Source organism: Emiliania huxleyi (assembly GCF_000372725.1).
Source record: "Emiliania huxleyi CCMP1516 unplaced genomic scaffold EMIHUscaffold_43, whole genome shotgun sequence".
Lineage (NCBI taxonomy): Eukaryota > Haptophyta > Isochrysidales > Noelaerhabdaceae > Emiliania > Emiliania huxleyi.
The window spans coordinates 193,000-218,478 of NW_005198751.1; the positions used below are offsets into that span (position 1 = coordinate 193,000).

General features: G+C 67.1%; 9 protein-coding genes across 9 annotated transcripts; 6 read left to right on the forward strand and 3 right to left on the reverse strand.

The window, feature by feature from the left end:
- Nucleotides 1-1,061: 1,061 nt before the first annotated feature.
- EMIHUDRAFT_210302 (hypothetical protein) lies at nt 1,062-2,496 on the reverse strand (the record flags this gene model as incomplete). The annotated part of the gene is made up of 3 exons (XM_005769144.1): nt 1,062-1,939; nt 2,152-2,218; nt 2,299-2,496. 3 exons carry the CDS (start codon nt 2,494-2,496, stop codon nt 1,062-1,064), a joined length of 1,143 nt encoding a protein of 380 aa, XP_005769201.1.
- A 696-nt stretch (nt 2,497-3,192) lies between these two features.
- Nucleotides 3,193-5,058, forward strand: EMIHUDRAFT_210303 (hypothetical protein; the record flags this gene model as incomplete). Its single annotated transcript, XM_005769145.1, has 4 exons — nt 3,193-3,673; nt 3,754-3,860; nt 3,973-4,137; nt 4,759-5,058. The coding sequence occupies 4 exons, from the start codon at nt 3,193-3,195 to the stop codon at nt 5,056-5,058; spliced, it is 1,053 nt and encodes a 350-aa protein (XP_005769202.1).
- A 321-nt stretch (nt 5,059-5,379) lies between these two features.
- EMIHUDRAFT_210304 (hypothetical protein) lies at nt 5,380-7,207 on the reverse strand (the record flags this gene model as incomplete). The annotated part of the gene is made up of 4 exons (XM_005769146.1): nt 5,380-5,400; nt 5,565-5,635; nt 5,754-6,303; nt 6,407-7,207. 4 exons carry the CDS (start codon nt 7,205-7,207, stop codon nt 5,380-5,382), a joined length of 1,443 nt encoding a protein of 480 aa, XP_005769203.1.
- Nucleotides 7,208-7,290: 83 nt separating this feature from the next.
- On the forward strand, nt 7,291-9,475 carry EMIHUDRAFT_102737 (hypothetical protein; the record flags this gene model as incomplete). Its single annotated transcript, XM_005769147.1, has 3 exons — nt 7,291-8,181; nt 8,590-9,099; nt 9,140-9,475. The coding sequence occupies 3 exons, from the start codon at nt 7,291-7,293 to the stop codon at nt 9,473-9,475; spliced, it is 1,737 nt and encodes a 578-aa protein (XP_005769204.1).
- Nucleotides 9,476-9,705: 230 nt separating this feature from the next.
- Nucleotides 9,706-11,749, reverse strand: EMIHUDRAFT_210306 (hypothetical protein; the record flags this gene model as incomplete). The annotated part of the gene is made up of 5 exons (XM_005769148.1): nt 9,706-9,729; nt 10,387-10,578; nt 10,735-11,228; nt 11,370-11,615; nt 11,737-11,749. 5 exons carry the CDS (start codon nt 11,747-11,749, stop codon nt 9,706-9,708), a joined length of 969 nt encoding a protein of 322 aa, XP_005769205.1.
- Nucleotides 11,750-11,897: 148 nt separating this feature from the next.
- Nucleotides 11,898-12,850, forward strand: EMIHUDRAFT_451451 (hypothetical protein; the record flags this gene model as incomplete). Its single annotated transcript, XM_005769149.1, has 2 exons — nt 11,898-12,473; nt 12,543-12,850. Coding segments are annotated over exons 1-2 (873 nt in total), but the record flags the coding sequence as incomplete, so codon positions are not given.
- Nucleotides 12,851-13,065: 215 nt separating this feature from the next.
- Nucleotides 13,066-14,176, forward strand: EMIHUDRAFT_421802 (hypothetical protein; the record flags this gene model as incomplete). Its single annotated transcript, XM_005769150.1, has 7 exons — nt 13,066-13,078; nt 13,158-13,214; nt 13,280-13,357; nt 13,488-13,588; nt 13,655-13,691; nt 13,762-13,866; nt 13,932-14,176. Coding segments are annotated over 7 exons (607 nt in total), but the record flags the coding sequence as incomplete, so codon positions are not given.
- A 2,205-nt stretch (nt 14,177-16,381) lies between these two features.
- EMIHUDRAFT_436467 (hypothetical protein) lies at nt 16,382-17,915 on the forward strand (the record flags this gene model as incomplete). Its single annotated transcript, XM_005769151.1, has 5 exons — nt 16,382-16,392; nt 16,761-16,973; nt 17,096-17,178; nt 17,249-17,298; nt 17,573-17,915. Coding segments are annotated over 5 exons (700 nt in total), but the record flags the coding sequence as incomplete, so codon positions are not given.
- Nucleotides 17,916-21,044: 3,129 nt separating this feature from the next.
- EMIHUDRAFT_464257 (hypothetical protein) lies at nt 21,045-21,923 on the forward strand. The gene is made up of 4 exons (XM_005769152.1): nt 21,045-21,096; nt 21,169-21,264; nt 21,333-21,385; nt 21,470-21,923. Exons 1-4 carry the CDS (start codon nt 21,051-21,053, stop codon nt 21,662-21,664), a joined length of 390 nt encoding a protein of 129 aa, XP_005769209.1. The 5' UTR covers nt 21,045-21,050; the 3' UTR covers nt 21,665-21,923.
- The last annotated feature ends 3,556 nt before the right edge of the window (nt 21,924-25,479 follow it).

Here is a 25,479-nt window from a genome sequence, read left to right on the forward strand (position 1 = left end):
ACCACTCTCAGGGGCAGTAGGTGGGCGAGCTTCAAGCGCGCTCATCTCGATCGAGAAGGCGTCGCTACGCGCGGTTCCGCGGGGGAGCTTCGTCGACGGGTGGGGGTGGGGGACCGCAGCGCAGCCTCCAGGCCAGAGTGAGTGCAGAGAGGTTCTCGAGGTTCTCGAGGTGGATATCCTTTGGCCGCGTTGGGTAGCGAGGATTGGTGTGACGCGATCCACGCAGGCGTGTTTTCTGGCGGCCGACCGTCAGTGCACGGAGTTGCCCCTTCTCCGACTGCCCCGGCTAGTTCCCGAGGTCGTCGGGTGTGACCCTGCCTGCGTCCCCCGAGACCTAGCGCGGGTGGGTTGCCGGCACCATCGGGCGGCGCCACACGCGACACGGATGGAGGGAGTCGGGTTTGCCATCGGCGGGCCATGAGGGCGCTGAGAACTCAAGGCTGAGTTTTTGCTCCACTTTCGATGTGGCGGAGTATATTTTGGTAGGTTCGATTGACTCGTGTCGGCTGCCCAGATAGCAAGGCCCGAGAGGAAGTCATGAAACCCAGGCAGATCATCCGCGCTGCCGGCCGCGCGAGCCCGGCAGCACGAAGACGCTGCATCAGAATGGGAATGGTGTCCCTATTGCCGTGAATGCAAAGCCTTAATTTTGGCATTGCGATTTGGAATCGGAATCGCGAGAATCGCGAATGGCAGACGCGCCTGGCTGCCAGTGGCCGCCGCGGGGCGGCACGACCCCTTCACGCCATCCAACGTCGGACCCAACACGCCGAGGCAAGCGCGCGCCGACAGCTGCGATCCGGAGACATACTCTCTGTCTTGCCACAACAACGCATACTCTATCGGCTTTACACACCTGGTCCTGCGGCTCTAAACGATTTAAACACAGCTAACCAACCCCAACTAATTCTACAGTCACACTCCATACACACTCACAGCTAAGTGACGTCACACAGATTTCACGTCTCACGAACACGCATACCGGACAACGCGCACTCCCACAAAATACCCCCCTGCAAAAATGTAAGCTGGGAAGGCACCCTCGTCACACACGCCTGAGATCACCAGATCCAGTCGATCCCGTTCGCAAGCGTGATTAGGACCACCGAGTTGCCTCGCACCTCTGGCGGGATGGCGGCATACTGCTCTTCGAGTGTCTGGGCGTCGCGATAAGTGCGCACCCACACGTGAAGCACCTGCTTGCGCCAACGCATGTTGAGCACATTGCGGCTCGAGATCTGGATCGCGCGCAGCTTCTTGAACAGCAGCCTGTACGCGTCCGCCGGCTGCAGCGCAAAGGTGGGCCAGTTGATGGCGCGCGTGACCGAGACGCCGACGGCGTGCTCAAAGAGCGTGACCGAGTAGTCGGTGATTTTTGAGCCCGAGAAGTAGTCGAGCTCCATCTCGGTCATCACGAGCCGCGAGCCAAACAGCCGCGCGAGCACCTCGCAACTCAGCGCCTCGGACTGAAGGGACGAGCCGCCTGCGTTGGGCACCGCGAGCATGCGCATCGCGTCCACCGACCAGCGCAGCTTGTAGCGCGGCCGGAAGGCCTCCACCTGCGTGTGGAGGAGCCCCGCAGCTTCGCGATGCGCGAGGAGCACACGCAGCCTCGACACGCCGTCGAGCGGCACCCGGAGAACCATGTCCTCGCCGACCAGGAAGCGGTGCCGGAAGAGTGTCTGCTGCATCTTCCGCGCCTGCGCAGCCGGCAACACGGCAGGCTTCTGTGTCGGCCACCGCCCAGCCTGCAGAGCAGGCTCGAGCGCTGCCTGCAGAGCTGGTTCGAGCGCCCGCGTTGACGGCACGCGCGACTGGAGAGTCAGCGATGCGAAGATCAGACACCTCATGTGGTAGGAGCACGGCTGGTGACAGAGGCAGTCCGGTGAAGCGTTTGCCGCGGTGATGACGGCTATCAAGATACCACCGGTAATTGAATCTAAAAAAGAATTTTACAACTAAGGGCAAAAGAGTTTGGGAACCGCAAAATCGCTCCTCATCGCAAACCCTGTCAGCAGTTCACCTACGGGTATGTTCGTAAGAGCTACATACACTGAAAATATGGACCGACCAGCTAGTCCCTCTGTGGTGGCGGCGTGCCGTTCTCCCATCCCTCCCTTGCGTTGTCTCTTTTCTTTCTTTCTTTCTTACCAGCTGGGAGCGACTCCGAAGGCTTGCTTGCAACAGCTTGCAGAAGCAACGACTGAGCCGCGAGCCGCTAAGGTGGGGCAACGACCGATCCGCGAGCCGCCCGACATGGTGAATTCTTTTCCGAGGCATCGACTTTGGGTTCATCACGTACGTTGGGATGGAGCTGCCGAGCTTGCCGAGGGCGAGCTTGAGCACGTGCCACATCGTGCTCTTTCCGCAGCCGGAAGGGCCCACCACCACGACGCCCATCCGGTTCTGCGTTGCCTGGCCTCCTCGGACAGTCCTCTCACCAGCACACAGAGTCCAAAAACTCCTCTCTCTCAGAGTCCACTCAAAAGCCTCCATCACGGTCAGCTGAGGTATTCCCAGACTGACGCCGCGTTAGTTTCTTTTTGTGTGTATACCTGTGTTGGTGTGCCAGTGCCCAGTCCCGAACGTCAAAATTCTTTCGGCCAGTATCCCTCCACTGTCCAATCTAACCGCGGGTCGCAGACCGTGCTCTCGGTGTCCGATGACATGGCGCCTCTTCACGATCAGCACGCCAGTCTGTTCACACCTCTCTTCTGTTCACTTCACGGAGTGACAGGGGTTCGTTACCCAGTTTAAGAAAGGCTTCAAGAAAACACACACACAGAAAAACACCGTCATTTACAAACGACCGGAGCCAGCGCGCTTGTGGCTTCCACTCACAAGCACGCTTTTCCACGTCTCCGTCCCCGCTCTACCTAAGGCTTGCCGCTCGAACCAATGGCGGTGGGGACGGAGGTGTCGCCTCCGTCCCCGCCGTGGAGGCAGCGCCTCTCTCCCCGCTCGACCTATAGCGGTCGGCGGACTCGAGTTCGAGTGGGGACGGCGGCTCATATTGCTAAATATAAAATTCCCCCACCCGGGTGGGGGAACATAAAAATACCTCAGGGTGCTGTGCGGGTGTGAATGCAAGAGCGCTGCGCTGAGAACGAGCAGCTATCAAGTGCTCAAGCGCAGAGCACAATTTCTTGGAAAAGAGAAGTGCGATTCATTTAGGTGGCGGAGGTAGGATCCATGTGTGGCCTGCTCGCTGTCTGCTTGGCCCTGCTGCCGAGCTCATCTGCGTTGGTAGCAAGCCCGCGCATCGCGTCGATTGCGAGCGTGACGCGTCGCACAATTGTGCTTGCGGCAGATGCGACAACGGAGCGCAAAGCAAAGCTCGCAGCCTTCAACGCCGAGCAGAAGGCGAAGCGGGCTGCCGCGGCGGCAGCTCGTAAAGGAGGCAGCAAGGCGGCCGCGCCCAAGCCCGCCTCCTCTTCGCCCTTTGCTGGCATTTTTGGCGGCGGCTCGAAGCCTGCGCCGCCTCCGCCGCCGCCGCCTACAAAGGCGGCGCCGCCGCCTCTGTTCAGCTTTGGAAAGGCTGCCGCGAGCCCGAGCGCCGCTGCCACCAAGGCACGGAGGCCGCCCAGCAAGCCTGCCAGTCCGGCCAAGGCTGCACCGACGGGCGGCGGCTCGCCCTTTGGAGGCTTCTCCTTCGGCGGCGGCGGAGGCGGCGGTGCCGCGGCCAAGCCCGCTCCGCCAGCCAAGCCCGCTGCTCCACCGGCGGCCGCGCCGCTCTTCAATTTTGGCGCCAAGGCGCCCGCCGCGCCCAAGCCCGCCCCGAAGCCTTCACCTGGCTGGCTGGCGCCAGCAGCCTCCTCCACCGCCTCCCCCGGCAGCTCGGCCTCGCCCTTCGGCTTCTCGTTTGGGGGCGGAGGCGGCGGCAAGCCTGCGCCGCCGCCCTCGCCTCCTCCGCCGGCGGCGGCGGCCGGCGCCTCGCTCTTCGGCGCCTTCCCGGGCCTCGCCGACGACCAGGAGACGGTGCCGATGCCGCCGGCGGAGCCTGCGCCAGAGGCGGCTGCGGCGGCGGTCGAGACGGACATCGCGTCCAAGATTGGGGTGGGGGTGACGGGCGCAGTCGCCGGCTCCGTCCTCGCCGACGCGCTCGTCTCGGCGGCCGGCGTCGGGCTGACGGGCGAGGTGCTCTCCGACGCCGCTGCAGTCGGCGCAGTCCTGCTCGGCGGAGGCGATCCACTTTCACCGCCGACCCTCACCCTCGCCCTTACCCTCACCCTCACCCTCACCCTCACCCTCACCCTCACCCTCACCCTCACCCTCGCCCTCACCCTCACCCTCACCCTCACCCTCACCCTCACCCTCGCCCTCACCCTCGCCCTCGCCCTCACCCTCACCCTCGCCCTCACCCTCGCCCTCACCCTCACCCTCACCCTCACCCTCGCCCTCACCCTCACCCTCACCCTCACCCTCGCCCTCACCCTCACCCTCGCCCTCACCCTCACCCTCACCCTCACCCTCACCCTCGCCCTCACCCTCACCCTCACCCTCACCCTCACCCTCACCCTCGCCCTCACCCTCGCCCTCGCCCTCACCCTCACCCTCACCCTCACCCTCGCCCTCACCCTCACCCTCACCCTCACCCTCGCCCTCACCCTCACCCTCACCCTCACCCTCGCCCTCACCCTCACCCTCGCCCTCACCCTCACCCTCACCCTCGCCCTCATGACGTCCTAACCCGGACCCTCACCGCAACCCGCACCTCACCCGGACCCGGACCCAGGCGCAATCTACGCCGCCGCTCAGCCAGGCGAGGCGGGCGAGGCGGCGCGGTTCGTCGGAGGGTCGGTGGCGAACGTGACGAGCTCGTACGCCGAGCTCGCGAAGCTCGAGGCGGAGATCGCGCTCGCGGAGCAGCAGCAGAAGGCGCAGGCAGCGATCGACGAGACAGTCGCCGAGATCAGCGCCACGCCCGGCCGGATTGCGGACGAGGTCAAGGCGACGCCGGGCCGGGTGACGCTGTCTCTCAAGCAGCGGCTCGAGGCGGCGCAGGCGTCGGCGCGCCAGCAGGTAGAGGAGGCGAAGCGCAAGATCCAGTCAAAGTGACGCCGCCCCCCGCCGGCCTGTTTGCGGCGACCCTGTGCCCCCTCTGAACCCAATCTCTCCCTCCCTGCGGGATCGACCTGCGAGAGCACCGCCGCCCGAGCCGAGGCCCCCTCTCTTGAACATGCCTCGCCCTATCGCCCGGCCCTCTACGCAGCGCATGCACCCACGGGCTGCACGGATCGCACTGCACAATTCGTGGCATGTCCTTTTCGATAGACTCGTAGCAAGATCGTACTACCCCCCCCCCCCCTGCCCCGATTATCGTGTGCCGTTCTCTCGACGACTGTGGCGGGTGTTTCCTTTTGCTTTTCTTTTCCGTGTTTACCATATGGAGAGAAAAAACTAAAGCTTCAATATGTCCCAGATTGAAGAGATGGACAGCTGTATGTCATCAGGAGCTGAGTCAGCTCACGTCTCACGACCGACGTTCTCTCCGACTGCAGTGTAAACCTACATCTCTCTCATGCTGTCCTCTGGCAACCTTCTGCCTTCGTAGGTGTACACACCTGTCGCTCAAGAAACTCGCCGATGGCGGGGAAGTAGCGCGGCGAGAAGGCGATGTCATTGTGGCCGTGGCCTGGCAGGAGAAGAAGGCGCCTCCTCTGCGCGCCGCTCGCGGCGTGAAGCGCCTTGCCTTGCTCTGGCGGCACGACGGTGTCGGCGGTGCCGTGCAGGACGAGTGTGGGTATGGTCACCTGCAGCGGGGCAGACACAGAATGAGGAGGGGGGGAGGGGAGGGAGAGGTTCGGCGGCGCGGCGCGCCTCCCGCATCTTCAGCTCATTCTCGAGTATCCCGATCCGGCCTCCGCCGCCGGGCGCGAGCGGCGCTGTCGCCGGCCCAGCCGAGCCGGCGGCTGCGAGCGAGAGGGCGCCGGCAGCCCCCCTCGATAGCATGGCCGAGGCGGAGGCGATGCCAGACTCGAGGATGAGCCCTGCGAAGCAGCCGCGCGGCGCGATCGCCGCAAGATGCGTCGCCACGTTGGAGCCGAGCGAGCGACCAAAGAGCACCACTGGGCGGGCCTCCGGCCCTACACCCGCCGACTGCATCGCGGCACCGAGCGTGTGCGAATCGAGGAGCGGCTCTGCGTCGGCGAGCAAGGAGGAGAGGGTTGGCTCGCCGCCCGACCAGCCGTAGCCGCGGTAGTCTGGGACCATCAGGTGGGCGCCGAGCCGGTGGAAGCGGGAGGCGAAGGCGTCGTAGTCAGAGCAGACCTCGCCGTTGCCTACGCTCAGGCGGACCCTCGGCTGACCTCGGGCGATCTCGCGCGGCGGCCTCCTCTCGGCCGTCGATGCCGTGGAAGTAGAGGAGGAGCGGCGCGTTCGGGCGGGGCGACGGGTGCGGCCAGACCCGGTAGCCGAGTTTGACGGCCGGGTCGTGCGGCGCAGCGGCGTAGCTCCCGTCCGAGAAGGGCGCCGGTCGGCTCGTAGAGGTCGGATGCCTTGCATCAACGGTGGCGAGCGGGCGGGAGTGGCCTCTCGCGACGGCGCGCGGGAAGAAGAGGCCCGGCAGCGAGTCCAACTGCGACAGCAGCGCCTCGATGGCCTGCGCCTCAGCATGGGACGTGTCCGCGTCTGCGCCCTGCACCGCGCTGTAGCACCGCAGCGCCGCTGGCAGGGAGCCGAGGGCGGCGAGGATGCGCGCTCGCAGCAGTGGGTTCTCGGAGTCCGTGTTGGTGTCAGTTCCACATTCGCTGTCTATGTTCCTCTCGCCGCCGTCGCCGAGTTGGCGCAGCGCGGTTGCGGCCCACCCCTGTGTTAGCAAGCTGGCGGCATCGGCGTCTGGCGGTGGCGAGCGGGCGGCCTCCCCGCCGTAGAGAGCGAAGCCGCACGTCCCGCCACAGGAGCCGTCTGCGCTGAGCTCCACCGTGCTAGCGACCGGTTGCTGCGTGGGCGACCCGCCCAGCGCTTGCCCACGAGCCAGGCGGCCGAGCCCGTTGGCAAGCTTTTGACGCTCTGGGAGCGAGAGCCCGCGTTCGCCGAGCCGCTTTAGGAGCGCGACCCTCCCAGAGTCGGCAAGGCACGCCTTGAGGCCGTCGGACGTCTCGCCCGCTAGAGAAGAGGCGAGGCCGTTGCTAAGGCCGCAGGCGTCGAGAAGCGCAGCGAGACTGTCAGTCTCGGAAGTGTCGGCCAGCGTCGTGCCCGCCAGCATCGTTTTTTTAATCAAGTGCGTCAAGTTTGAAAGAAAACTATCAGGCCGGGCCGCCCGCGGCCACGACAGCGATCCACACACACATGTCTGCGCACTGGTCCTCCGGCGAGCAGTCCGCCTTGGAGGCGGCGCTGCGGCAGTTCTCGGGCTTGCCGAAGGAGGAGAGGTGGGAGGCCATTGCCCAGAAAGTCGGCCGCAGCCGGCGCGAGTGCCTCGATCGGTTCAAGTTTGTCGCGGCCGAGGTAAAGGCGCGGCGGGAGGGAGCGTCAACCTCCTCCGCTGCCTCGACGCCCGCGCCTGCGCTACCCGATGCGGCAGCGACTGCCCCATCATCTGCGGCTCCCGCGCCAGCGCCTGCGCCCGCTGCTGCGCCTGAGCCGGCAGCGCCCGCTCCAGCTGTGGCGGCGCCGCCGCCGCCTGCGGATGTCTCATCCGCGACGCGCGAGGAGCAAAGGCCTCCAAAGGACAAGCCAGGGCGATCAGGCCGCGGTCGCGGCGAGACGTCGGGCGGTGCCGATGTTGGCGGCGCTCATGGCAACGGCGTCGAGGGTGCCGGGAGGGGTAAGGGCGGCAAGGGGAGGGGCAAGGGCGACGGCGGCGGCAAGGGTGACGGCGGCGGCAAGGGCGGCAAGGGGAGGGGCAAGGGCGACGGCGGTGGCAAGGGCGACGGCGGCAAGGGCAAGGGCGCCAAGGGCGCGGGCGGTGGCGGGAGAGGACGCGGCGGCCAGCAAGCTGGCGGCGAGTCGGCGCCCGCCGGAGGCAAGCAGGAGAGCGCGTGGTGGCGGCGGCTAAAGGCGGACGAGGTGGACATGATCACGCTGCAGCCCCTCAACCGGATGCGGGTCGAGCCCTTTGGACTCAAGGTGGACGCGACCCACGAGGCGTACTTTGACGGGGTGAACCTCGCCTCGTGCTGGACGTCTTCGAAGCGGTTCGAGCACCCCGCGAGTCGGCGGCCGGTGGAGCGCGCAGAGGTGGAGGCGCTGGCGCAGCACCTCCGCACACACCACCGTGGGAGGGGCGGCGAGGGCAACCACGCCGCCGCCCTCCTCGTCGCCGCCTTCGACGAGGCCGAGGCGGAGCGCCGCTTTCGCACCCTCGCCCCGGCGGAGCAGGCGAGGGCCAGAGAGGGCCCGAGAGGACCAGAGAGGGCCAGAGAGGACCCGAGAGGGCCAGAGAGGACCAGAGAGGACCCGAGAGGACCAGAGAAGAACCTCTCGCATCGGCGGATCAGGCGCGCGCCCTCGCGTCGGACGTCGCCGCCACCCTCTTCGCCGCCGGCGGCGGCGGCGCGGCCCCGGCGGCGGCGGCGGCGAGCGGCTCGCTCACCGCCAGGACATGTCCGGGACATGTCCATGATGTGTCCGAGACGTGTCCTACAGGCGAGCGGCTCGCTCACCGTCTTCGACGACGACCTCCTCCCGAGCCAGGGCGGCGACGCCGCATACGCCGCCGCCGCCGCCGTGGCAGCCGCCGCAGACAGAGAAGAGCTCTTCCCCGCACTGCCTGCGGCCGCGCCGGCGGCGGCCCCGGTCTGGGGCGCCCGGATGCGGGCGGCGGCCCCCGCGGCCCCCGCCCCGGCGCCTGCCCCTGCGCCTGTTCCGGCGGTCTCCGAGGCGGTCGCGAGGCGGCGGGCGATGGCGGAGGCGTTCGGGCGAGGGCCGGGCGGCTCCGGCGCGTCGGCCTTCGCGCCGAGCGTCTTCAAGCCGGACTTGCTCGCCTTCGCGCGGCAGCCGAAGCACCGCGCGTTCATGGGCGAGGTGGAGGCCGCGCTCGACGCGTTTGTCGAGAGCGAGAAGCGGAGCGGCGAGCTGCGGCCGATGACGAAGCCGGAGCGCGCAGTCGTGCACGAGGCTGCGGCGCTGTGCGGCACCTCGACATGTCCAGCACATGTGCATGTTGTCCAGCACATGTCCGCGACATGTCCCGCAGGCCGCGGAGCTGTACGGCATCTCGACCGCGTCCAAGGGGAACGAGCCGCGGCGGTACGTCCACCTCTACCGCACGGCGCGCACCTCGTGGCCCGCCGTCCGCCTCACCGACGCTTGCCGCGTCGAGGCTGGCGCGGAGCCTGCCCCCGCGCAAGCAGCCGGCTGGGCCCTCCCTCTCCTCGACGTGGAGGTGCCGCGGGCCTCCGTCGAGCAGGCGCTCTCCTTCCTCGACCTCGCCTTCGCTGCCGTCATTCTGCGCGCGCGCAGCGACGGCGGGCTTCCTTCTGGCGCGGCCCCTCCGCTCTCACGGAGACGACCTCCAGCGCCGTGCGGCTGACGCGTCCACGTCACCTCCGCAGGCACCATCGAGTTCGCGGACGAGGGCTCTGCGCGGCGCGCCCTCGCGGCGCTCGGCGGTGGCCGTCGCGGGCAGTTTCGCGTTGGCGCGCCGTCTTGGGCCGCCGCGACTCGCGCCGCCCCCGCCGCGCCCTCCGCTTCTTCCGCCGCCGCGGGACCCAGGCCAGGCCAGCCGGGCATTGCGCAAGCCGGCCGTGGCTGGGGCCGCCCTCAGCCAAGCTCGACGCCGCAGGCCTCCGACGCTGGGTGGCGCAAGCTGCGCTGAAGGCTCCACCTAGTGTGAAGTGTGGAAGGAGGTTGAGGGCTGCCTACTGACGATAAAATCGTTTCGCCCGGCCAAAGTTGCGCGCTCAAGTGTCAAGAAAAGGCTCTTGTATCGCCGCGCCCACTAAAAAATATAAACCGTACCGTGCACACACGACACAGAGTCCCCACGGGTGGCACCAGAGATCAGACTTCACTCTTCGCAGAGTCTCAGTCGAAGCGTGCCTTTGCGTGCATGGGCAACAATAAATAACATTAACAACCATGACATATCGGGACTTCGCGGTACCCTGCACCGCCTTTGAGCCTATTAGGTAAAAGAGCACCTCTTTTCGGGGTGTAATACTATTACTAAAAATAACGTCACGCAAACACCTCTTGTGCATGATCTATCACCTATGAGAGGCCGAAGAGCCACATACGTGGGTACACCACGCTCTTCACACAAACGGACGTTGAACGACACAATCATCAGCGCTTGATGTCATGCGCGGGAGTCCTTCCTTAGTTGTTTCCCTTTCTCCCGCCCGCCTGCCCGCGCTCCGCCTGCGCCCTCGCACGCGCCGCCTGCGCCCGCTGCTTTGTGCCCCCGCCCGCCTTGCGCAGCACGACCCCCTTGACGCGCACTCCCTTCTGGAACTGCTTCGAGTGGCCCATCGTGAAGTGGGCGCCGCCGCCGAAGCCGCCGTACCCGTGGTGCTGCAGCGCGCGCGCGTGCTTGTTGTCCGCGAAGTCCGCCTTGTGCACGTACCCGGAGGCGAGCGCCTTTGAAGTGCCGTTGGCCACCGCCGCGCTCCGCAGCAGGAGGCGGTGCCGCGCCTTCGCCTCGGCCCGCGCGGCGACCTTGGCGGCCAGCCTGCCCTGCCGCCCCAGCACGCCGCCCTGCCCCGCCCGCCCCACCCAGACCGCACCCCGCCCCTCCTCCGCGGCCGCCTGCTGCGCGCCGGCCCTCCCCTCGAGCCGCGCCTGCAGCACGCTCGGCCGCGCGTCTTCGGCGGCGTAGCTCTGCCGGTAGATGCGGCGGAGGCTCCGCGTGCCCAGCCTCGCGCCGCGCGGCAGCACCAGCTCGCCCAGCTCGTCCACGTGCCCCACGCCGTGCCTCCGCACCAGCCAGAGGGAGGGCACGTCGTAGAAGGGGGCCACCTCGCGCAGCGTCGCCTCGCGCTCGAGGCAGAGGCGGCAGTGGCGCTTGTCAAGCATGTGGCGCCGCACCGCCTCGAGCGAGCGGAAGGTGCGGTCGCACAGAACGCACGCGTGCCGCTCGCACAGCTTGCGCTGCAGGTGCGAGAAGAGGCCGCGCGGGTCGAGCAGGCAGTCCGGCTCTGGCACGTGGAAGCCGTACCGCCGGCCCATCCGGCGGACGTTGGCCTCGAACGACGCGCTCTCCCGCCCGTCGAAGAGGCTCTCCCTCCACCGTGGCACCCACGCCTCCTCCACCTCCTCCCAGCCCGACTCGTCGCCCGACTCGCCTCCCTCTCGGGAGGAGCTCGCGCCCTCCTTCACCGCAGCAGCCGATCGGCCTGCCTGCGCGGCGGCAGGGGCGGCGACAGGAGCGGCGGCAGCAGCGACCGGCGGAGGCGCCGGAGCCGGCGTCGTCGGAACCATCGCACTCGCACTCTCCGGAGCCGGCCCATCGCACTCGCCGGCCGGCTGAGGCTTTGCGCCGCGTGACTGCGCGTGGCGGACAGCACTCAGCGCGCGGTACTTCTTCGAGTTTGTGTAGTTCTCCCAGGCGCCGCGCGACTTGAAGCGCCGACCTGTGAAGCCGCAAACAAAGACCTCTGTCTCCGCCTCGGTCGCGGCGGGGCCTGCAACAGCCGCCGGGGGCGCTGCCGCCACCGGCGGCTGCGTGGCGCCTGTGCTTCGCCGCCGCGAGGCGGCGGCTGCAAGGATCGCGGACGCGGACGCGGACGGAGGGCCCCACTCCAGGGCCTGCGAGCCTGGTAGCATGCTGGGCAAGAAGAAGAAAAACGAGACCGCGGACAAGCATCGGGGGGGGGGATGGAAAACGACCGAAAATCTAAAAAAGAAAATGCCGGCGGCGTCCGCGCGCTCGATCGCCTGGAAAATCCCTGTGTGGTGGCGGCGTGCCGTCCTCCCATCCCTCCCTTGGGCGCTCGATCGCCTGGTCGTACTCCCTCGCCCATCCATGCTCGCGCTCCTCGCGCTCCCCGCCGCCGAGGACGTGCCGCCGCCTTCGCTCACTGTCGCCGACCGCCTCCTCGCGGGCGGCACCGCTCGGGCTGCGGCTCAGTGCGTCATGTACCCTGCTGACGCGCTGCGGACGCTCGCCCAGACGCGCGGCGGCGCTGGCTCGCTCCGCTCGAGCTCGCTCCTCTCCGGCGCCGGCACGACATCGGCATTTGCGTACGGCATCGGCGCGCTCCAGTTCGCCGTCTTTGGCACCGTCGCACCGCTCGCCGGCCCGCTCGCCGCGTCGGTGTGCGGCGCGGCGGCGTCGTGCCTCTGCTCCGTGCCGCAAGAGGTGCTCAAGCAGCGCCTCGTCACCGGCATTTACCCGTCCTTTGGCGAGGCTGTCCGCCGCATCTGGACAGCGCAGGGCCCGTCCGGCTTCTATGCGGGCTGGCTTCCGACGGTCAGCCGCAACGTGCCCTTCGTCGCCGCCACCTTCACCGCCTTTGCGGCGCTGGAGGCCCGCGCGCTGCGAGCGAGCGGCGAGGAGAGGCTGAGGCCGAGCGAGAGCGTCGCCATCGGCACATGAAGAAAGGTCTCCGGCAGCCGCTTTTCTTCTTTCTGTGGTCACACCTGAATCCTGTTCACAGGCATGTCCAGCGCGGTGCTCGCCGCCACCCTCACCCAGCCGATCGACGTCGTCAAGACTCGGCTGATGACTCAGGCGGCGAGCGCTCTGCCGCCGTACGCGGGGGTTCGCGACTGCGCGCTGACGATGCTGCGCACCGAAGGCGGCCCCGCCGCATTCTACGCCGGGCTGCATCAGCGAATTCTGTACGCGGGCCCTCTCTGGGCGCTGCAGTTTGGGCTCAACGTGCGGCTCTCGCAGGCGCTACTCGAGCGACGCAGAGCCGCGGCAGAGAGAGCCGCAGCGGCAGAGAGAGCCGCAGTGGAGAGGGTCGGCCGCTTGCGAGGCGGCAGCTACGCGCGGCCTCTGCACGGCGCGGCGCGGCCGGGCGCGGCTGGAGGGTGGAGAGGAGGGAGGCGCCTCGCCGCCTGCACCGCCCGTCTAGAAACCTTCTCGGAACCGTCTAGGGACTTCTAGGAACCTTCCTACAGGCGCCTTGCCGCCTGCTCCGCCTTGCCGAGGCCAGACGACTTCGCCTCTGTGGCGTCGTGGGAAGAGGCGTATCTGGATATGGCTGCGCTGCGCAGGACACGTCAAAGGACACGTCCACGACACGTCCACGACACGTTCGCTGCAGGCGTATGCTGCGCCGGGGCAGGACGCGCCTGCCGACTGGCTGGCGGAGTACGATGAGGTGCGGCCGCTGGCGGCAGGTGCTGCTGCTAAAATGGCATCATTGTCATTCCTTGTCGTCGACAGGTGCGGCCGCTGCTGGCGGCGGCGTTGCCGGGCCGCGGCTCGCTGCTCGAGCTTGGGTGCGGCACTTCGCCCCTCGCGGCGAGATGTAGCCGAGATACAGCCGAGATAGCTCGCTGCTCGAGCTCGTTTCGCCCCTCGCGGCGCAGCTCAACGCAGCGGGCCGCTGCTTGAGACAGTCATGGCATTGCGTGTTGAATGGTTGTGACAGGCGCAGCTCTACGCCGAGGGCCGCTACGAGCGAGTCGTCGCCATAGACGGCAGCAAGACTGCCATCGCCGCGCAGCGAGAGCGGCGCGCGGCGCAGTGCGGGCGAGAGGCACCAGCCGCCACAGGCCCGCGACATGTCCTGGACATGTCTTGGACATGTGCCCGTAGACACGCAACGCTCTGCACGAGAGGGCTCTGCTACGAGGTGTTGTCTCGGGCCATCCCGGGGCCATCCCGGGGCCATCTCGGGCCAGCAGAGAGGCCTCTCGTACCAGGTTTGCGACGCGCGCAGCACGCCCTTCGCCGACGCCGTCTTTGGGGGCGCGGTGGACAAGGGTTTGCTCGACGCAGCGCTCTGCAGCGAGGGCTTCGACTACGAGGCGGGGCCGCCAGCCGTCGGCCGTCGAGCCCTCTTCCCTGACCCTGCTCGGAGCCACCTCTACAGGCGGGCCTCCTCGCCGGCGAGGTCGCCAGGCTGCTCTCCGACGGAGGCGTCTGGGTGAGCCTCTCCCTCTCGCCGCCGTCGGTGGTGCTGCCCCTCCTCTCGAGCCTCCCGCATTGGGCCTCCCTCGACACGCAGCCCCACCCGAGCGCGGCCGGCGTGTTTAGCTACGTCGCCACGCGCGCGGAGCGGCGCCCCGCTGCCCGGCTCCCGGCATAACGTAAGAAGCGTGAGAAGAAGAAAAGAAAGCCGAATGGCAATCAGAATCACTGATGAGAGGTTAAATAAATAAATAAACGGACACCTCAAGAGAAGAGAGAGAACCTCTAGGCTCTACTACGGGTCTAGGAGAGATGATAAGAAACAAGCAAATCTGCACAATAAGCTATGATGAAAAGAAAGATCGGTGGAAGCCAAAAAGAAAACGGTGCCGGTGTACTCAGTATCCTGCCTGGCGAGGCCGAGACCTCCCGCTGCCACGATGAGCGAGTCCGCGTGGGTGACGCGCACCGACGCGCGCGAACGACCGAGGCGCGACGCTTCCTCGCGGTCCGTACGTGGCTCGTCTCTCGCTGTTCGGGAGCGCTCGGGAGCGCGATCTCGGTCCAGGGAGCGGCCGGCAAAGGCTGCGCGGGTCGGCGAGAGCAGCGGCGGCAGGAGCAGGACTGAGCAGAGCCAGCTAAATCGACGGGTGGAAGAGGCCACGCGGAGGATGAAGGCAGTGCGCGGCGGCGGCGTTGGAGAGGCGAGGGCTTCCGGTGAGTCGGCCACAGCGGTCAAGCGCGGGGGCGAGGACGAGATCGAGGTGGCGCCGCCGCCGGCTGCGGCGGTGGAGGGTGACTCGCCGACCGGCGAGTCGTCGGGCTCGTCTTCGGGCTCGTCAAGTCCGCAGGCGGCGCCGGAGGGCCGGGAGGGGGCGGCGCCGGAGGGAGGGGAGGGGGCGGCTGGGGACGGGGCGCCGAGCCCCCCCGGGGGACAGCCCGCGGAAGAGTCGGCAGCGGCGGACGCGCCGGCGGCGGCAGCGCCGGCGGCGGCAGCGCCGGCGGCGGCAGCGCCGGTGGCGGCAGCGCCGGTGGCGGCTCCGTCGATTCCGTCCGTCTTGGCAGAGATTGCGGGCGAGGCGGCGGCGGCGGCGGCGGCGGGCAGCAGCAGCAGCAGCGGGGCGGGTGTGAGCGGCGACGCGGCTAAGGCGGAGGGAAAGGCAAAGGCGGAGGCGGAGGAGGCGGCGGCGGCGGGAGCCGAGGGCGGCGGCGGCAGCTCCAAGCCTGCGGTGCCGCCGCCGGTGAGCTCTGTGCTGCTCGAGATGATGCGCGAGCGGGAGCAGGGCGTGTCACAGGGCGGTGGCGGTGCCGCCTCGTCGAGGGCCGGCCGAGGGCGTGCCTCCCCTCCGCGAGAGAGGCGCAGGCGGGAGGCCAGCCCGAGGAGGCGGGAGGGCGGCGCCAGCCGCGGCGCCAGCCGGAGCCGACCGAGGTGGGAGAGCGACCGAGACAGGCGCGGCCGCTCCCGCAGCAGGAGCAGGAACGGTTACGCGGGCCGCCGGAGCCGGAGCAGGGAGGGGCAGTACTCGCGGCGCAGCCGCAGCTACCGCCGCAGCCGCAGCCGCAGCTACCGCCGCAGCCGCAGCCGCAGCTACCGACGCAGCCGCAGCCGCAGCTACCGACGCAGCCGCAGCTACCGCCGCAGCCGCAGCCGCAGCTACCGCCGCAGCCGCAGCCCGGCCGGCGAGCGGCGCGGCAGGGATGCTAAGGGCGTAGACCCTAGGGATGCGATCCGCGGGGGCGAGAGGCGCGAGGCGGACTGGGACCCGCTCGAGCACGCCTCCGCAGACGCCCTCGAGGCAAAGGACGACGCCAAAGCGGAAGCAGCAAAGGCCGCGGCCAAGCCCGGGGGTGCAAGCGGCGCGAACGGCGTCGGCGCCGCCGCTGCCGCCCCTTCTGCTGCCGTCGCAACCCCCAACCCCGCCGCCACCTCCTCCACCACCACCTCCCCCGCGCCCGCACCCGCGCCCGCCGCCGCCGCCGCCGCGCCCGCCGCGCCCGCCGCGCCGCGAGGTCCGAGCGCGGCGCAGCTGGCGGCGGAGGCGACAGCGGGCGGCTCCGGCGGCGCCGTGCAGCTGCGGACCGAGGCGCGGACCCTCAAGTCGCTGGGGGGTCACTCTTATTAATTAACTATTAATTAAGTGTTAATTAACCACCGAGGCGCGGACCCTCAAGTCGCTGGGGGACGAGAAGGCGGCGGGCGGCGAGGCGAGCCCGCTCGACGTGGCGTGGTGCTACGTCGCCGGCTCGCTGCGGTGCGCGCAGGCCGCGTTTCTGCTCGAGCGGCAGCAGGCGGCGGCAGACGCGCAGGCGATGCTGCTGTGGGGGTCGGAGCTGCTGCGCCGTTCGGCGGCGGGCTCGCTCGAGCGGGCGGACGAGTATTTGGTCGCCGCTCTCGCGTACAAGTGCGCCTCTGCGTGCGCAATGTGCGTGCTACTTAGCCGAGAGATGGCCGAGAGATGGCCGAGAGATGGCCGAGAGATGGCCGAGAGATGGCCGAGAGATGGCCGAGAGATGGCCGAGAGATAGCCGAGAGATGGCCGAGAGATGGCCGAGAGATAGCCGAGAGATGGCCGAGAGATGGCCGAGAGATGGCCGAGAGATGGCCGAGAGATGGCCGAGAGATGGCCGAGAGATGGCCGAGAGATGGCCGAGAGATGGCCGAGAGATGGCCGAGAGATAGCCTCTGCGCGTGTGCTACGTGTGCGAGTGCTGTCCGCTTGCGAGGAGGGTGCCCCGGAGGCGGCTCCCCCCCCCCCCCCCCCTCCCCTTCCGTTGCTTGCGCGCTTCCCAGGCGCGCCTTCCGCCTCAAGCAGCGCGATTGCGCGAGGACGATCCGACTCGCACGCGAGGAGATCGCCGCTCTCGCGCCGGCGGCGCAGGGCGGCGGCGGCGCGCCGGAGATGTCTCTTTCCGTCTCGTCGGCCGGCCGGCTCGAGGGGCTACTCAACCAGCTGCAGCTCGTGTGCACCATGGTGGAGGACCACGACAAGGCGCAGTCGATGCGGTGCGCGAGATGCAGCCGAGCGACACGGGGCGGGGGTGGTGGGGGACTGAGAGGGTGGAGGAGGAGAAGGAGACGCACCGCCGCCGCCCTCGCAAGCCCGCCATCGCACACCCCCTCTCCAGGCGCGCGCTCGTCAGCGAGGTGTCGGACGAGCAGCGCGCGCTACTGCCGCGCCTCGACGGCGCTCGAGCCTATAGCCGAGATCGTCCGAGATGTGGCTGCCGCCGTGCTCGAGCCCGTTGCTCTAACCCCACCCCCCCTCTCCACCCCATCAGGCGCCTCGCCCGTCGCCCTCTCGGCGCAAGAGACGCTCGAGCTCCTCCAGGCGCCCTCCTGCCCACACACCTCCACACACCTCCTTCGCCGCACCTCCTGCCTCGAGCTCCTCCAGGCGCCCTCCTGCCCACACACCTCCACACACCTCCTTCGCCGCACCTCCTGCCTCGAGCTCCTCCAGGCGCCCTCCTGCCCACACACCTCCACACACCTCCTTCGCCGCACCTCCTGCCTCGAGCTCCTCCAGGCGCCCTCCTGCCCACACACCTCCACACACCTCCTTCGCCGCACCTCCTGCCAGCCCCCCCCCCCCTCTCTTCAAGGCGCTCCAAAAGGCGGTCGAATCGCTCGGCGGGAAGGCCACCGAGCTCAAGGCGACGTGAGCAGACTACCCTCCTCCCCTCGTCTCCCCTCTCCGGGGCGACAAGCGCCGCGCACGCCCACCGAGCCGCGAGGCCGGCCGATTGGAGGCGCCTCCGAGACGCCCCGCCCCCCTGCGCTTGGGCTGATCGTTGCTCGCGCACCTCTCTCGGGAAGGCGCAGGCCCCGTTCTCCCCCCGTGGTGTGTCCATTGCTTTCTTTGCATGTGCCTTTGCAACGGCCAGCGGCGCGACGGGCAACTCCCTTTTGTGTGGCGCAGATGTGAGCGTCAGATATATCGCGCAATTTTGTGGCGCCCGCAGCCACGCGCGCGCAGTTCGGGGATGAATTGATGTGGCTAAAATGATGCTTGATGGGATAGACATAGAGGTTAGAGCGCTTTAGCGATTAGCCTAGACGACCCCTAGTGCCTAGAGTGTAGAGAAGCTCTAGATGTAGATCATCGAGAGACGCGAGCTGTGAGATCCAAAACGTACACCTGTATGTTTGTCTCGCTACGGCAGCAGCTCTTCGTCGCTCAAATCGTCGACGAGCACGAGCTCTTCCCTGGCGCCGCCACGAATCATGGGAGCTCCGGAGGGGTCCGGCACAGGCAGTGCCAATGGCGCCGTCTCAACCTTCGCAGCCGCAGGCCGCGCGGCTGGCAGAGCTGACTGATCATCGCCAGCGCCCTTCATACGCGCTAAGAACGCCCTCTCCTCCGCCTCGAGCTCCGCGTCGTCGATGTCGTCGGTAAAGCCCGGCGCCTCGAGCTTGGTCGACGAGACTTTCTTCGACGGCAGCGCCAACGGCACAGGCACAGGCACAAGTGCTTTGCTGCCCATACCGGCCTTGGGTGGCGCCAGCGGGTTTGTCAGGGCAGGAGCAAATGGATCGACCGGGCGCGGGCCAAGCGGCTTCTTCGCGAAGGGGTCCGAGGCTGGGTTGCTGTGTGGTTTCTGGCCCGAACGTTGCTGGTGATGAGGCTGCTGCGTCGTCGGGCCTGTGCCAAAGTCGAGGCGTGGGCCGGTCGCCATGCCGGGCGCAGGCAAGCAACTTCGGCGCCCCCCATTCCTCAAAGGGGCTGAGCCGACAGGTCCAGCACCGTTGAGATCAGACATCTCAGAGCGAGCAGCAGCCAAGAGGCCGCCTAGGGACCCGCCGCCTGCCATCAAATCCTTGTTGGGCGGCGTCTGTGGTGGGGTCGCAGTGAGGAACACTGTCGCTCCTTGATCAGGAGCCGGAGGCCTGCAGCGCGCGGCCGACGCAGGAGGCTCCACGGCGGCCAGAGCGGACGGCACGTAGGGTGCGCTGAGTGCGACGGCTGCCTCCCAAGGTCCGTCCCCAGGCCCGTCCTCCAGCATCCTGCGCCGTCGGCCCATCCGAGGCCTTGTCGCTGCCTGGGGCGCCTCCTGCGGGTCTGGCGCAGGGGCAGAGCTGGGACCCTCTTCGCAATGGGGTAGTTCCGTGGTCGGTAGTCCGCCTCCGGAATCGGACGGTGGCTCTGCTGATGCCGGCCTCGGTGCCTCCACCTCCACCTCCTTTGGAGCAGCCCGCCACGATGGTGGCGGCTCCAGCGGGACGGCGGCCTTTTCGAACTTGAAAGGGGTTGAAGGCAGAACGCTGGTGCGGACCGTCGCTTGCGCTCCATTCGCACCGAGCGGACCGGCGTCGCCAAATGGGGCCCTCTTCTTCCTTCCAAAGAGGCTGCCGTTGCCGTGGCCACCGCCGAAGGGATGCATCGCGGGCTTGCGCTGGTTGGCTTGCTCTCGGAGCAACCTGGCTCTTGCTCGGCCCATGCAGCCTCGCTGCCGCGACTGTACTAGCACCGCCGCACGAGCCTCTCGCCGCCGCGCCTCTCTCGCCTGGGCACGCTGCTCTCCGCCGTTTGCGCGGAGCTGCGCCACCCGCGCACGGGCCTCCTCCTGCTCCTGCGCGAGGCTCTCCTCCTGAAGGCCCCGGACCTCCGCCTCCACATCGGCCAGACTCGCGCCCACAGTAGTAGGGGGAGCCAAGCCCAGCGCGTCGTACGCCTTGCCCAGCTCGACGCGTCGCCGTAGGATCCCTCTTGTCTGCCGCTCGAGCCGCTGCTGCAGCTTCTCCTTCTCCGCCTTGAGGTCGTGCACACGCACGTCGTGCTTCTTCCTCTGCCCGCGCCGCTGCTGCTTCGCGCCGCGCAGCGCGCGCTCTGCCTCCTCGACACGCCGCAGCGTCTCTGGCGACGCGCAGGCCGGACGAACGTTCTGCAGCGCTCGCTCCCCCTCGTCCAGAGCGCGCTTCATCCGGCCGCGCCGCTCGCAGAGCTTGGCGAACCCGAGGTGCTGCGCCTGCTGCGCACGGCCGCCCCGCACGGTCGCCTTGCCCTCCTCGCGCAGCTGACGCTGCAGCTCGCGAACCAACCGCCCCAGCCGGCTCATCTCGCCTCGCTGCGCCTCGCTCGGGCCCTGCGCTGCCACCCCCTCTCTTTGCCGATCGAGCAACCGCTGCAGCGTCTCATTCTCGAGGGTCTGCGCCTCGAGCCTCTGCTGCAGCTGCATCACCTCGCTGCCCAGCGCCCGCATCTCATCGATACTACTCGACTCGTCGAGCTGTGCGCGCATAGCCGCATTCTGCTTGCGGTACTTTGCTGCCTGCCGCTCGATCCTGCCCAGGTCGGACGCCTCCTCAGCCGCAGCCTTACGCAGCCGAGCCTGCTCCCTGCGCGCCGCCGCCAGCTCATTATCCGCAACCCTCACCTGCGTGTGAGAATGAGTGGCCTCTCAGCACGCACACTCGAACCGCCGAGTTTGTATGTGGGCACGGTGGCACGCAGCTGTCGCTGCGGCTGGCATCCCCCCCTCCTCCCCGCTCCCACGGCGACCCTCAGCCCGGAAGCGTTCTCCGTCCGCGCCCCACTCACTGTCTGATTGCGCGCCTGGCTTCGCAGCGCTTGGTTCTGCAGCGTCAGCTCGTCGACGCGGTCTGGCACGGCCGAACAGGCCATTACGGTTGTTCGGTCGTTGTTTGATCGATGTGTAACCGATTGTTGCTCTCGGTCGGGTCGGTCGGGTCGATAGTGTTAGTGAACTTGGGGTGGGTGGGGTCGAGTGGGTTTTTTGGTGGTGGTGGTGGTGGGGGAGGGGGGGGGGGGCTTTCTCCAGAAGCGGCGGACTTTCTTTCTTTTCGCCGCGTTTTTTATTCTTCGAGCACCTCACTCTACGACTACGTCCAGCAAAGCGCCGCCCAGTCAATGAAGGTCGACACCACCTACGGTGAGGGGAGCTCTCCCAGCGCGTGCGCGTGTCGCCCTCGCCGCCGACGCGTCGCCGCCGCCCTCGGCCTCGCCGGTCGCCGCACCGCGCGCGCCCGCCGCCCGCGCCCGCCGCCCTCGCCGCACGCGCGTGTCCTCACAGGATGCCGCCGCGGTCCTCAGGAGAGCGCTCGGACCGCCACCAAGCCATCATGCTGATGAACGAGGAAGAGCTGCACTCCAAGTTTCCCGAGACCGGTGTGCGGCCTCTTCCCTGCCTGCGAAGGAATTCGCCGCGCACGACTCTGTGGCCCCGCCGTTGTCTGACAGAGTCGATGGCTTTCAACAAAGACATGCGCGCAAAGGACCTCGAGAAGAAGGCGCTCAAGGCGGACCCGCGCACCTCCATCTTTGGTGACAAGAACGGTGTGAATCCCGCATCGCCCCGGCCCCGCGCCGTCGCCTACAAGGCGCCTCCCCCGCCTCCCACACAGGAGAGCAGCACGTCTTCAACATCGGGGACGGGGCCGGCGCGGTCCTGCCCAAGGCGCACAACATAAATGCCACGCAATCACCCGCGCGCGAAGCCCGGCTGGCCGCCCCTTCTCACGCTGTGCGCCCGTCTCTCAAGGTGCTGATGCGGAAGCTGCAAACGATCGAGTCGGGCAAGGCGTTCGGACAACCCATGCAAGTCACGGTCTCCGACGAGGAGAAGGACCGGCTGTACTCGATGGTGCGTGAGGCGCAGCTACGCGACATCCAGCCGCTCGCGGTCACGACCGGCAAGAAGAAGCGGAAGGTTGTCGAGGTCACGGAGAGCGACTGAGGTGCTTCCCCACACACCGTGGCCTGCGCGCTATCGACTGCAGAGCTGAAATCATGTCCGCACGAGCGGGGCTGCGAATGACGACCGGCTTTTGCTTCCAACGTGTCGGCTGGAGGCAGCCCTCTGCGAGAACGCCCCGCGCTTTGATGCGAGAACGGGCGCTGACTCCGCTGAGTTGGTCCTCGACTCGGGGGGGCGAAGAGTGTGGGTACATCGGACAGACAGTGACTGCTCCAAGAGACTTATGCGAAACACGAAACACGAAAAACACGAAATACGTTGTGCCTCGCGCCGAGCTCGAGCGAGCGCCGCGGGCCCCGCCCCCCCCCCCCCGCGCTCACGGCTCACACAGCGGGAGGCACACAGGAAGCGCGAAGGGCACCACAGTGTCACCTGGACACCCTCAGTCTCTGCTTGGCGATCGTCTACTCTTCTCGTTGCGTCTGCCCTGCACCCCGTGCGCCGCGTGCGGTGGCCGCGCATGGATGCCTGGCCCGCGCTCCGCCTCTGGAGCCTGAGCCCTGAGCCTGGTCTGGGGTGGACTCCTCTCTCGTCGTCTCCTGTGCTCGGTGCTCCTCGCGCCTCTCCTTACTCTCTTCCTCTCGCCCGGGCTCAGCTAGTCAGAGAGTGTCGGTCCTCAGGGAGATTCATTGGTGTCAGACCTGACAACTTAGCCCGGAAGCGGTATTCCGACCCGCAGGGGCACGGCGGGCGGCTGGGGGGGGGGGGGGGGGCAGATTGGGGCGCGCGGCCGCGCGCACGATGACACAACGCTTGAGAACCCACACCATTCTGGTGAGCCGCCGAGCATACTTGTGTGGACGTTTCGGGCTCCTATCCCCCGCCCCGGATCCGCACACGCGGCTGGCGCGCGATCGGCAGTCAAGTTACTTGAACCGTTGTTTGGCGATCTCTCGGATCCCGCTCGTCGACTCGCGCTAGGAGGACGCGAGGTGCGTGCTCGCCCGGTCCCCCGGGAGGGGACTGGGCCATTTTTAGCGAGATCTGTCCAGTCACCCTCATCGCCCGCTCACGCCTCCCTCCCGTCCCTCTGCCGCCGTATCCGGTCCTAGCCTGCGATACTTATTGAGACCTCGTGCCCCGCGGCTGTCTCTCACGCGCTCGCAGACGGTCCTATCTGCCCCAAATCCGGGCTCTGAGCACGCCTGCTCCTTCATGTAGCTAGTGCGATGGAGTCTGGCGCAGGTGCGCAAGACTGTCGCCATGGCAGGCGTGGATGTGCGCGATTATGCGGGCGCTCGGCCCGAGGGGGCGAACCCGCGTTTCCAAGGGAAACCAGGCGAATTGCGTCCCTTAATGGTCCTGAGTGACAGTGAGCGGCTCCCCTAGCGGCTCCCACGAGTCGACCCCCCCCAGCCCCCACAGCACCCGAGGCGTCCGAGGTGCACGACGTCGACGTACGACGACCCCCGCGTCCCGCGCGACCCCGCGCTTTGTTCGAAATAAATAAATAAATAAAAACGGACACCTCTCTACTGTGAGATGGGTAAAAAGGAACAGGCCCCCGCCCGTGCGATCTTTGTGCAGGGTTCTTTGTGGGTGTGGTCGGCGACTAGCCGGGGTCGTCCTCCCGATGGGGGACTAGCACTAGCCGTCTTCCACATTGTACCTCGGGTCCCTGCTGCTCCTAATCTCTTCGTACATCCTCCTGCTGATCTCCGCAACGTCCTGCTCCCTCCCTCGTCTCGCCCTGCGCGTCTGCTCCGCCTCCCCGTCGTCTGCCCTGCGTCGTCTGGTGACGGGTCCTCCATAGTCGGTGGAGGTCGCCGCCCTCCTCGTGCCTCTTCCCATGTTCCCAACGTTCCCTCGGCGGCCGATGCCGTCTGGTCCGACTCCGCCGCCCCCGGGTCTGCCCTGCCCTCGTCTGCACTAGCTTCTGCTTCGTCATCACTGGCGCCTCTCCTCTTCTTTCTCCTCTTCTTGTATGCTTTGTACATCGCGTCGATTCCTTTTCGCGTGAGCACCCCCCTGAAGCCCGCCCAGCAGCTTTACCGCTCCCTAAGTCGAAGGAGCATCATCAGTCTCACCCACTTCGCTCGCTGCCCACTGTCTCCGCTCCCTCCCGCTTGAGCCGCCGTCGCGGCCCTCGTTCGTCCCACAGGCTGTTGGCCCGTCCCTGCGTTGCCTGCGTTTTATCCCTCCTCCTCCGCGACTTCCTCAAGGCCGGCCGGGCCTCCTTCCACCCAGCGAAGAGCTTCCTCAGCCACTCGATGTGTTCCTCTCTCTTCATTATGCGCGCCGTAGCCTCATCATTGAGCTGGATCCACCTCTGCACCGCTCCCGTCGCCGCCTCGGCCACGACTTGAGGCTCCATGGTTCCTCGTGACTTAAGGACCACATAAAATATTGAATATATTGCTCCAATAGTTAGAATATAGAGATGCGATCAATATCAATATATATTGCAATAGTTAGAGGGGCTAGGGCTGCTCCCGTGGTCCCGGCCGTTCGTTGTACGTTCGACGGACTGCTGGACGTGAGGACACTATTACTTTTTTTCTCCTGATTTTTGCCCTTGAGCCATGTTCGCTGCTAACCATCCCGGGCGCAACCAGCCGGCAGCCGACGCCTCGCCGGCCCCCAGCCGCCGCAGCCTGGCCTGACGCCACAGTGCTTGAAGGAGATTGAGGCCTGTCATGCTCGCAACTGTCGTGCCGGTCGGACAAAAAAACCGCGAAAAAAAACAGTCCAACAAACAGCTTGAGAATGATCAATACTCTTCAATATATTGTCAATAGTTAGAGGGAATGCTGTCAATAATCAATATCAATAGTTACAGGGGCGAGAATCAATCTTTTATGTGGTCCTTATCGTGACTTTGTCTCGAACACAATCATGATCATGAACGACACGTAGAGGGTGTGGAGGGTGGGTTGAACGAAATCCGGGGACGCGACCCACTTCGCCACAGACGGTCCCGCGCCTCGCCGCTATGACGGCTACACGACCGCGGCTCGTGTGCGTGTAGCCGTCTTTGTCCGGAGAAAATACTCAAACGCGCTCGTCGGTGACGGTGTCCCCGGATTTCGCCGCGCTCGGCGAACCTCGACAGCGCCGCTTCGGTGGCATGCATCAAGCTGCTGTACGGCCCCGGCATCGCCTTCCCAGGCTTAGCTAGACTGAGAGATATTGTGGACATGGTTGGTCTCTACAATATATACACTGACACTCCACCTCCCAGAGCTCGGCCGGCGGCGCGGTGCGGCGGAGTCACAAATCCGACGGCAGAGCACCGCCACCGGGACGCGGTCGGGCGATCTAAGGCCCAGTGAGGCGTATGCATTGCCCATCCAGGACTATCACCTGGACCTATCAACAGGGGCTGGAGCCGAGCAGGAGGGCCCGGCGCACAACCCCTTGTTCAACTCACCCTCCACACCCCGTACCTCTTGGTGATCTTCTCCCAACTCTCCTCTACATGTACTATTATTATATTTAATCCTGCGAATCCTGGTGAGTGGTGATCGCTGATCCCGCTCAACGTCCCCTTTCCCTCAAAAATACACGTAACGTAAACAGACATACCAGAGCAGCACGCCAACAACCGAAAACCGACCAAGCAACCCACGTGCGCAGCGCGCAGTCCAACTCGCAATCCTCACGAGGAGCGCACGGGACCGCACCTGGAAGGTGGAGAGAAAGGACGGAGACGTTGAGAAGAGGGAGAGGGAGGAGAGAGATAGAGTCATCACCACACAGACCAACATGCGACACCTTGCCGCTCGCGCCGCCGCGAGTCCTCGCGTGCACCGGCCGTGCGCTGGCGGCCGGTAGCCGTCGCCCACGGCAGCGGC

What these genes read in the sequence shown, in the direction of transcription:
- EMIHUDRAFT_464257 (XM_005769152.1), top strand. Translation starts at nt 21,051, where the DNA reads ATGCTGATGAACGAGGAAGAGCTGCACTCCAAGTTTCCCGAGACCG. An exon ending in CTCCAAGTTTCCCGAGACCG is followed by an intron (nt 21,097 to 21,168) that starts GTGTGCGGCCTC and finishes GTTGTCTGACAG; the next exon opens with AGTCGATGGCTTTCAACAAA. An exon ending in CCGGCGCGGTCCTGCCCAAG is followed by an intron (nt 21,386 to 21,469) that starts GCGCACAACATA and finishes CCGTCTCTCAAG; the next exon opens with GTGCTGATGCGGAAGCTGCA.